Source organism: Nicotiana tabacum, chromosome 7 (genome assembly GCF_000715075.1).
Source record: "Nicotiana tabacum cultivar K326 chromosome 7, ASM71507v2, whole genome shotgun sequence".
NCBI lineage: Eukaryota > Viridiplantae > Streptophyta > Magnoliopsida > Solanales > Solanaceae > Nicotiana > Nicotiana tabacum.
The window spans coordinates 139,429,633-139,440,658 of NC_134086.1; the positions used below are offsets into that span (position 1 = coordinate 139,429,633).

The following is an 11,026-nucleotide window of genomic DNA, read 5'->3' on the forward strand; positions in this document are numbered from 1 at the left end:
AAAATCGCCTCTCCCCGAGCTCCAATTTGGTAAAAATGGAAAATGGGACGAAGTCCCATTTTCAGAACTCAACATTTTGTCCAGAATTTCCGTGGTTAATGTTCACGGATTTTAATGTTCATGGTATTGTTCACGGTACTGTATATGGGGTACTGTTCATATGTACTATACACGATAGTGTACTTCATGTTTATTGTACATGGTACTGTACACAGATACTGTTCACGCAGGTGTGGTTACTATTCACACGTGCGAAAAATGCAGAAACTACCCAAAAAATTGCAGCAACTTTTCTTTTCACTAAAAAGGCTCTAACTCCATCATACAAACTCGGAATTTGATGATTCTTGTTCCTATGAGTCACAAATAATAATACGAACATAACCCTCCAGTCGAACTCAATTCGGAGCTCATTTGTTCAGTTCAATACCCATTTCGCTCGTTAAACAATTATGTCATGTTTCGTATCAAAAACTCAATCGCGACTTGATGAAATTAGACCAAACTTTCCAGATCAGTCCTATAATTCATTATCAAAATTTTGGAAGTCTCGAAATCAAATTTCGATCTCTAGAACTAAAAATGGACCTTTGGATCATTACATGCTTATGCTCAAAACGGCAAAATCTTCCAAAAACTCTTCCAAAACATATCCGAGCCTCATGGGACCCCGACCAAACATGCTAACACACCCCATAACATAATTCAAACTTGTTCCAACCTTCGGAATGCTCAAAACAATATCAAAACATCAAATCACCCTCGGATTCAAGCCTAAGAATTTCAAAACTTTCGAAATCCGAATTCGATCAAAAAGTCGACCAAACGACGTCCAAATGACCTGAAATTTTGCACACACATCACAAATGACATAAGGAAGCTACATGGAATTCCGACCCACTGATCAAAATCTCACCTATCAACCGGAATTCGCCAAAATATTAACTTTGCTAATTCAAGCCAAATCCTTCCACGGACTTCCAAAATGCATTCTGATCGCGCTCCTAAGTCATAAATCACCCAACGAAGCTATCCAAATCATAAAATTTCCGATCCGAGCTCATATAAAAATAAGTCAACTCTTAGTCAAACCTTTAAAATTCAAAGCTTTCAATTGAGACTGTTCCTTCAAATTCATTCTGATTTTTCCTGGAAAAAAATCAACGATCTACATCAGTCAAAATACGTTACACGGGGCAAGTCATCCCCGGGAACTGGCGTTCAAAGTGAAAAAGTTCAAAACGACCGGTCGGGTCGTTACATAAATAAACCACGAAAAGAAATACAGCTCAACACAGAGATAATAATCGGGGCACCTTCCAGGATACCGTCCTGTGGTCTCAATTACAACTATCCAATGGATATCCCGGGATACCGTGCCGTAGTCCATCATATATATGTCCGAAGGATCTCCCGGGATCTCATCCCATAGTTCAACTATCAATGCGCGGGGGATCTACCGGAAATCTCGATCTGTAGTCCCCAAATATAAATACCCAGTATTGAGGAAATCTACCAGATACATTCCTGTAGTTCTATATAACTGTGCATGGGGATCCATCGGGAATCTAACCCGCAGTCCCAAAGTAAATATATAGGGGGAACTATCGGGAATCTAACCCGCAGTCCCAAAGTAAACAGACAAGGGGGAGCTACCGGAATCCCACATTCGTTGTCCCAATGTAAATACACAGCGGCAGCAAGAAAATATTCAGTGAAGGGAATTTTATATTAAGGCAACAAATAGTTCTAGCCTAGCATGCTGCACAGAGTTCAGGTAAACAGATTGAACAATTAAAGCAATTAAATCACTTAGACATGCTTTTCGAAGCTAACAACAGGCTTAACAGTGCAAGTAATAAAAGCAGGAAAAGAAACATGCTAATGAATACTTTAAGAAAATCGGGTTTCCAACAATTTGCATAAGTACACGCTCGTCACCTCACGCACAAGGCAATTCAGTTACCAAATATACCAATCCTAAGTAGAAGGTCCCCCGCACAAGGTTAGACAAGCTACTTACCTCGAACAAGCTCAAATCAACCTGAAACCACGATTTTGCCACGAGTATCCAACTCCAAATGGCCAAATCTATTCAATTCAATTGCATATTGTAAATAACACCTCAAGTAACTGATTCCACAATTAAATTCTAAGCTAATACATGAAATTAGGTAAAATGACCAAAACGCCCCTCAATCCCACACCCCGGAATCAGGTAAACTTTACATTTTTGGAATTTTAATACTCTCACGAGTCTATGCATAACAAGAACACTAAAATCGGAGTTCAATTGACCTCTCAAGTTCGCATTTAAAGTCTTTTAATCCCAAGCCCTAATTCTTCAGTTGTTGGTCAAGATTCCATGATTTACTAGGTAGATTTCACATTAGAAACGAGTTTTAAGACCAAGAATCTTACCTTCAAGCGATTCCCTTCGAATCCTTCTTCTATCCCCTCCAAAGAGCTCCAAAAATGATAAGAAATGGTGGAAATAACCCCATAAGTCGCGGAACCTCTTTTAAAATAATGCCCAGTAGTTTTCGCATCTGCGGTCCTGAGAAGATAGTCAAATTCCGCTTCTGCGAAAAATATACCACATCTGCGGTTTCTGAAGAGATGGCCAAAATTTCGTTTCTGCGGCCGTTTCTGCGGCGCCGCACCTGCGGAAGCCAAACCGCAGGTGCGGTTATGATAGCACCAGCAGCTGAAGCTGCAACTTAAACTCGAGAATTTCCTCCGTCAACCATCCGAATTCACCCCGAGGCCCCCGAGACCTCAACCAAAGGAACCAACAAGTCATAAACCACTACCCAAACTTGTACTGATCCTTATAACACCTAAAATAACATCAAAACCTCAAATTGACCATGGATTTAAGCCTAAGAACTCCAAAATCCTCAAAAATATGCTTTCAATCAAAAACCCAACCAAACCACCTCCAAATAACCTGAAATTTTGCACACATATCCCAAATGACATAACGGAACTACTACAATGCCGACCCTCGAATCAAAATCTTACTATCGAACCGGAAACTTCCAAAATTCAACTTTCGGCATTTCAAGCCTAAATTAACTACGGACCTCCAAAACACAATCCAAACACTCTCCTAACCCCAAAATCACCTAACGGATCTAACAGAACCATCAGATTTCCATTCCGAGGCCGTCTTCACACTGTTCCGACTACGGTCAATTTTCCAACACTTAAGCTCTCGTTTAGGGATTAAGTGTCCCAAAACTTCCCGAAACTCAAAGCCGAACATCCCGGCAAATCACATTAGTAGAAATAAACTTGGGAAAAGTAGTTAATAGAGGATCGGGGTTGTCACAACAAACTATGGGTTTGACTCCAGTAGGTGGTTCTACAAGATCCCAGACTTGATTGGAGTACATGGACTCCATTTCAGATTTCATAGCATCAACCCATTTATCAGCATCTGTATCATGTAGTGCTTCATTGTAATTATTAGGTTTTGTATTAGGCTCTTCAAGGATTCTATAATAAGATTCTCCCAAGAGCGCAAACTGGAGAGGTTTTCTAATAATTCTCCCACTACGACTAGTCACTACAGGCGGAGGCTGATTTTGTTGTTGAATCGCAACATCATTTTCTGGAACTGAAGCCTCAATGTTATCCTCCGCACCTTGCAGTGCTGAGATATCATTAACTTGTTCCTGGAGTGCAGACTGCATAATAATTTTAGGTTGTTCAACAATCTGAGGTTGTTCAACAATCTGAGGTTGCTCAACATTACTCCCACTACTTTGGGATAGTGAGATGTCAGGCAATTGCTCTTGTGCAATCTGCTGCCTATTGACATTTCTCCCACTACGATAATGTAGTGGTATGTCAATACTGGCTTCCGGGATACGTTCTAGAGATGAGTCTTTAGTTACTCCATTGTTTAATTACTGTAAAACTAGTTTACTTCTAGGAATATGGTTCGTTAGATAGTCCTCTTCTAAAAGTCTGGCATTTGTTGTAACAATTACCTTCTTTTATTTGGGACAATAAAACAAACCGCCTTTAGTTCCTTTTGGATATCCAATAAAACTGCATACTTCTGTCCTTGATTCCAATTTATCCGCTTTCCCTTTCAGCACATGTGCTGGACAACCCCAAACCCGAATATGTCGTAAACTTGGCTTGCGCCCAGTCCACAATTCTACTAAAGTTGAAGGTACTGACTTTGAAGGAACCAAATTTAGAATGTAGTTTGTTGTTTCTAAAGCATATCCCCAAAAGTAAGAAGACAAATTGGAATAACTTAACATTGATCTAACCATTTCCATAAGGGTCATATTTCTTCTTTCTACCACACCATTTTGTTGTGGTGTTCCTGGGGTAGATAATTGAGATGTAATTCCATTATCTGATAAGTATTTTATGAATTCCACAGAAAGGTATTCACCACCACGATCAGATCGCAATGTCTTGATATATTTATCGTGTCATTTCTCCGTTTCCGTCTTAAATTCTTTGAATTTCTCAAAGCATTTAGACTTACATCGCAATAGATAAATATATCCATATTTTGAGTAATCATCTATGAAAGTCACAAAATACTCAAAACCACCTCTTGCTTGTATATTCATAGGGCCATACAAATCAGAGTGAATTAATTCTAGCTTATCACTGGCTCGATTTCCTTTTGAGGGGAAATGTCTCTTGGTCATTTTACCTTCTAAACAGGATTCACAAGTTGGTAGTGACTCCACTTTCAATGAACTCAAAGGTCCATCAGAGACCAATCTCGAAATCCTATTTAGATTTATATGGCCTAGACGTAAGTGCCACAAATAAGTTTGACTCAATTCAGAAATACGTTTTCTTTTATGTGGTAGATTAATGTTATTTAGTTCTTTTGGTTGTTATATCACATGAGGAGATATATCAAGAATAAAAAGATCATGTACTCTTGTCACGACCCCAAATACCCGGTCGTGATGGCGCTTATCACATTACTAGGAAAGCCAACCCAAATCATTAACTACAACAAGTTCTTTTTTATAAAACCATTTTTCTAACACCAGTTTAAAACCTCCATCTTTCATAAGAAGTGAATAAAACAACCAAAAGGTGCGGAAATCAATACAATGTTAAACCAACACACCCCAAACATCTGGTGTCATAAGTTTAGAGCCTCTAACATATACAAATCTGACTGCCTGATACAAAACAAGTCTAAAAAGCAGAAAACAAAGGATAGAGGAAGAAAGTAGGTGTGACAACCCGGCCGGTCGCCTTAAGAATTAACGCCCCGATCCCCTATTAACTGCTTTCCCCAAGTTTATTTCTGTTAATTTAATTTGTCGGGATGTTCGGTTTTGAGTTTTGGAGAGTTTTGGGGCACGTAGTTCCTAAATGAGAGCTTAAGTGTTGGAGAGTTGACCGTATTCAAAACAGTATGAAGACGGCCTCAGAAAGGAAATCTGATGGTTCCGTTAGCTCCGTTAGGTGATTTCGGGCTTAGGGGCATGTTCGGATTGTGTTTTGGAGGTTCGTAGCTAATTTAGGCTTGAAATGCCGAAAGTTGAATTTTTTAGAAGTTTACGGTCTGATAGTGAGATTTTGACCCGAGGGTCGGAATTGAATTTAGGAAGTTAGATTAGCTCCGTAGTGTTAAATGTGATGTGTGTGCAAAATTTCAGGTCATTCAGACGAGGTTTGATAGATTTTTTTGATCAAAAGCGTATTTTGAGAATTTTGGAGTTCTTAAGCTTAAATCCATGGTTAATTCGAGGTTTTGAGGTTGTTTTAGGTGTTCTAAGGATTGGTACAAGTTTGGATAGTGGTTTTGTGACTTGTTGGTGCCTTTGGTTGTGGTCCCGGAGGCCTCGGGATGAATCCAAATGGTTGACAAAAAGATTTTGGAGTTAGAGTTGCAGCTTCAACTGCTGGTTCTGTCATAACTGCACCTGCAGTTTGGGTCCCGCAGGTGCGAAGCCGCAGAAGGGGCAGAGCAAGTGCAGATACGAATTTGGGGAGGATCAGCAGGTTCCGCAGATGTGAGTATTTCACCGCAGAAGTGGTACCGCACCTGCGGAAGGGTAACCGCAGATGCGGAAATTGGTCTTTAATGAAATGTCATAGGTGCGACCCTGGCTCCACATAAGCGGGAACGCAGATTTCCGCATTTGCGGCTCTGAGACATGTTTGTTGACCAGCTTAAATAAAATCATGGTGAGCAGAAAGGAATAAAAAGGGTTGTTTTAAAAATTTCGAAAAAAAAATATAGTTTTAAATTGTAAAATAAAGGTATTTAATAAATAAAAGAAAAATTTCGAAAATGATTTTTAGTATAAATTTTCCAAAATGAATTTTGACTTTATTAAAATTAAATTTCAGATACAAAATGAGCACCACACAAAGCCCCTCATCCACAAGTACAGAGGAATTTCTATGTCAGCTTCAAATGTGGTGGTATGATTTAGGCGAAGACGGTCAAAAATGGGTCGTCAAGCATTTGGGAAATCTCACGGACATTATGAAAGTTGAACCTCGTGATGATCTGATTACGGCGTTGGTAACTTTCTGGGATCCTGTTCACAATGTTTTTCGTTTCTCTGACTTTGAGGTTACTCCTACATTAGAGGAGATAGCTGGCTATGTTGGTTTTGACGGAAGTTTAAGAAATCAAAGCTTGATATTCACAAAGGCTCCTTCGGTACATCGATTCTTCGGTCTTCTGAACATCAGCAGTCAAATCAGGAAAAGCAATATCATCAATGGATGTTGTTCTTTCAACTTTTTGTATTCAAGGTTCGGAAAGTCAGATGGGTTCGAAATTCATGAGAAAGGCCTTACTAATAAGCAAAACAAAGACACTTGGAAGATGCACCGTCGATTTGCTTTCATGGTGGGTTTTCTAGGAGTCATGGTCTTCCCAAATAAAGAGCGAACAATTGATATTCGCACCGTAAAAGTTGTGCAAATCCTCACCACTAAAGAAAATCACACCCTTGTCCCCATCATTCTATCAGATATTTATCGGGCTTTGACTTTATGCAAATCAGGAGCAAAAGTCTTCGAAGGATGCAAAATTTTGTTGCAAATGTGGGTGATTGAACATCTCCAACAACAGCCCAAGATCATACAGTATGGGTCAAACAAAGCTAATTGCATTGAGAGCTATGAGGAAAGAACAAAAAATTATCAGGCTCCAGAAGGGATAGAAGCATGGGTATCTCATCTAAAGGCTTTAACGGCAAATCAAATTGAATGGACTCTGGGATGGCTCCCGATGAGAGAAGCAATACATATGTCAACCTCAAATAGTTATCTACTACTATTGGGATTGAGAAGCATTCAACCGTATGCACCACTAAGAGTCCTAAGGCAACTAGGGAGATATCAAATAGTTCCTGATGATGAAGATTTGAGTATGCAAGTAATCAAATTACACCCAGAAGCCACTATTCCCGAAGCTCTACTTCAGCAGATGTGGAATGGGTGCCGATACTTGAAAAGCGATACTCAAGTCCTAGACGCTACAAAGGGTGAGATAAATCCTGGATATGCAAGGTGGTTCGAAAAACGGTCTCGCGTGGATGATGTACCAGAACCTGAGCTAAAAAGGCCAACAAAAAGACCCCATGTTCAAAACTTCAATGATAAAATCCAAGAGCGGTTGATCTGGGGAGAAAAAGAAAAAGGGTACAAAGCAACTATCCATGCCCTAAAAGAAAATCTAAGAAGCCTCAGTTTGGAGAAAGATTTGCAAGAACAAGAAGCCGAAGGCGAGAAAAAGAGTCTAGCTTGTGAGAATGAAAATCTTCATGCTCGATTCCAAAAAATGAAAAGAGTTTCTGAAACGCCAAAGAGGAGCTGGAAGGATCAAAAAACCATCGCCAATCTCTTTGAAAGAATGCAAGATTATGATTCCATTCTTGCGGAAAATGAAAGGGCATTGAGCAAAGCAAAAGAAAAGATCCAACAATTAAACGAAGAAGCCAGATCTAACAAGGACAATTTTTTTCCACTTTTTGACGCAACACAAGATGATACCAACCATTATTGCCAAGAAGAATACTTTAGATAGGCAATCCGAAAAAGACAAGGCACAATTCAAGAAGGAAAAAGACTATTGGATGCGATCAGAAGATCAGCTTCGTGCACAACTAGAAGAGGCAAGAAGATGCAACAGAGAACACCAACAAGCAGACCTCGATAGGGAAAGAGCGCAAGCAAGATTAGAGTAGGCCAGACTCCGAGCTTTGTTAGAATCAGCTCTAGATCGTAAGAACCGTGTCAGAGATATAGCCACCACTCGTCAGCAACAATTGCAAGACCAAGACCAACGTCTCCAAGGTTTTAGGGCACAAATCCACGACCTGGCAGTCTTTACATCTCAAAGTTATGTAAACTGCCAAGGAATGGATTATGAAAGGTTTACAGAGCATGCGCCCACTTTTGCTCGTCATCTAGCAATGGAGTTGGAAAGGATGTATCGAACGCTGGGAGGCCATCCGGGTCAAGCCCCACATTGAGCAGATAATCGAATATTTGACAAACAAAAATGGAAAGTGGGGCACGTTGTGAGATGTTAAGAATTGTATCTTTTATTTAAGTGTGTGTTTTCAAGCCATTTTCTTAAAGTTTTCAAATGTAATTCCATCTTTGTGTAATAAATAAAAGTGATTGCCTATGGTCCGAACTACGCAAGGTCTGATTCATGTGAGGCATGATACGTAGGCAATCTCTAAGATTCGACCACCACGATAAAAGATATATATAATAAAATAAATTGAATAACAATAAAAAATTCAAGAAGGCTGGGACGACACAAGCAACCGAGCAAATGCATAATAGAAAGGGATTATTTGTCTAGGAGCATTGCATCTCAACGTGTGATTATATATGTGTTAAACTCTCAAAACTAACAAGTTTGTCCATTTCCAGAATTCAAGCAGTTAGTTTCTCTAAAGAGTATACTGGCATATTATCACTATCACACAAGATCAAAAGGACCAATACCCGAAAGTATGTCTATCCCAGATGTTGACACAGGTATGGAGATAGAAGAGATGGATGTCGGGAAAATGAATGAAGAGATGTTTAAGCTCAAGCAGCAAATGTCTGAGATGTACCAAGCTTGGTCTACAGGACGGTTACCCCCATATTACCCAAATAACCCTGCTCCATCAATGACCCAAACTCAGGATAATATCACCACTGAATTATCCCCAAGTTTCCCCATTTATCAGCACTACCGAGGCACCACCTCTCAGACACCACAGTCTCCACCTCCAAAGCCAGTTCCGTACTTTCCTCCACCTATGACTCCTGTTTTCGTAGCACCTCCCCCTGCTACATTTCACAAATCTCCTAGTGAGCCTACATTCCAGGCCCAAGACAACCAAAATTACCCCCCGGAACCCACCCTCAAAGCTTCCGAAATTCATTCAACTACTCCTCATTTTGATCTCCCAACCGAAATTGACAAGCCAGCCAAAAATGCTGAACAAGAAGAGATGTTCAGGAAGGTCAAGAGTCTAGAACAATCGTTCAGAGACATGCGAGGATTAGGTGGGCAAGTCAGTGTAGCCTACAAAGATTTGTGTTTGTTCCCAAACGTACAATTACCAGTTGGCTTCAAGATGCCCAAATTTGACTTATACAACGGGCACGGTGACCCAGTAGCCCACTTAAGGGGTTTCTGTAGCAAGATGCGAGGAGCTGGGGGAAAAGATGAATTATTAATGGCTTACTTCAGTCAAAGTCTAAGCGGATCAGCTTTGGAGTGGTATACGCGCCAGGACCATGGGAGATGGTACACCTGGGATGACCTGGCGCAGGCATTCGCATACCATTTCCAATACAATCTGGAAATCATCCCAGATCGATTATCTTTGACCAAATTTAAGAAGAAACACAATGAAAGTTTCAGAGAGTATGGTTTTCGGTGGAGAGAACAGGCAGCAAGAGTGGATCCTCCTATGAAGGAGAGCGAAATGGTAGACTACTTCCTCCAAGCCTTGGAACCAACTTACTATGCCCACTTGGTTTCAGCGGTTGGAAAATCATTCAACGAGGTAGTGAAGATGAGAGGTATGGTGGAAGAAGGCCTTAAGACAAATAAAATCATGAGCTATTCAGCAATTAAGGCAACTACTCAAGCTATTCAAGGCGGGGTAGGAGGAATCGGAAGAAAGAAGAGGGAGGAAGCAGCCGTAGTTGATTCAGGAATTTGGCCGGGACCCAGAGGTTCACCGCTTTACTATAATCAACAACGACCTCGCCAATCAGCTTACCACCATGATTCATCCCAACACTACTATCACCCTTCAGAGCCTCATTTTGCCATTAACCATGCTCAAGCATACAATCAGCCACCTGTTCACACCAATTGGTGTGCTCCTGTCACACCAAATACTTACCCACGAGCCTATCCCGGACCAGGTTTCAGGCCTAGGCCAGCATTCAGGGGAGAAAGGGAACAGAAAAAGAAAACTTACACTCCATTGGGAGAGTCTTACACTAGTCTGTTCCACAGGCTGAGACAGCTAGACATGTTGAGACCAATACAATCCAAACTACCCAATCCTTTACCAAAGAACCTGGATTACACCATTAGCTGTGAATATTGCTCCGGTGCACCAGGCCATGATACGGAAAAATGTTGGAATTTGAAAAATGCAATACAAGAGCTGATTGATACTAATAAAATCGAGGTTCAAACCCCCGAAGCTCCAAATATCAATAGAAATCCAATGCCAGCCCATCAAGAGGCTAACATGATAGAAATCATACAAGCTGATGGAGAGACAAAGAAGCCGTCACAAACTGTCATGATGATCAAGACTCATGAAACCAAGCCAAATAAGCAGTTAATGGAGGAGAAGCCGGTGTCTAAGCAGAACAAAAATGGTGATGAACCGTCTATGATAGTCGATGAGGGATCATCGAGCAAAGTTGCCGCAAAACAAGAAAGGCCTAAAGTGATAGTACCAGGGGTTGCTAACAAACCCATTGTATTCGTGGAAGGAGCACGTACAGATCGGGTTATTATTGCACCTGT

General features: G+C 40.6%; 1 protein-coding gene across 1 annotated transcript; it reads right to left on the reverse strand.

Annotated features, from left to right (window-relative positions):
* Nucleotides 1-1,726: 1,726 nt before the first annotated feature.
* On the reverse strand, nucleotides 1,727-4,292 carry LOC142162327 (uncharacterized). The gene is made up of 3 exons (XM_075218669.1): nucleotides 4,028-4,292; nucleotides 3,342-3,892; nucleotides 1,727-1,762 (listed from the first exon to the last, which is right to left on the reverse strand). Exons 1-3 carry the CDS (start codon nucleotides 4,290-4,292, stop codon nucleotides 1,727-1,729), a joined length of 852 nt encoding a protein of 283 aa, XP_075074770.1.
* Nucleotides 4,293-11,026: the final 6,734 nt, after the last annotated feature.

What these genes read in the sequence shown, in the direction of transcription:
- LOC142162327 (XM_075218669.1), bottom strand. Translation starts at nt 4,292, where the DNA reads ATGGTTAGATCAATGTTAAGTTATTCCAATTTGTCTTCTTACTTTTGG. An exon ending in TCCAAAAGGAACTAAAGGCG is followed by an intron (nt 3,893 to 4,027) that starts GTTTGTTTTATT and finishes GAGTAACTAAAG; the next exon opens with ACTCATCTCTAGAACGTATC. An exon ending in CTACTGGAGTCAAACCCATA is followed by an intron (nt 1,763 to 3,341) that starts GTTTGTTGTGAC and finishes AACTCTGTGCAG; the next exon opens with CATGCTAGGCTAGAACTATT.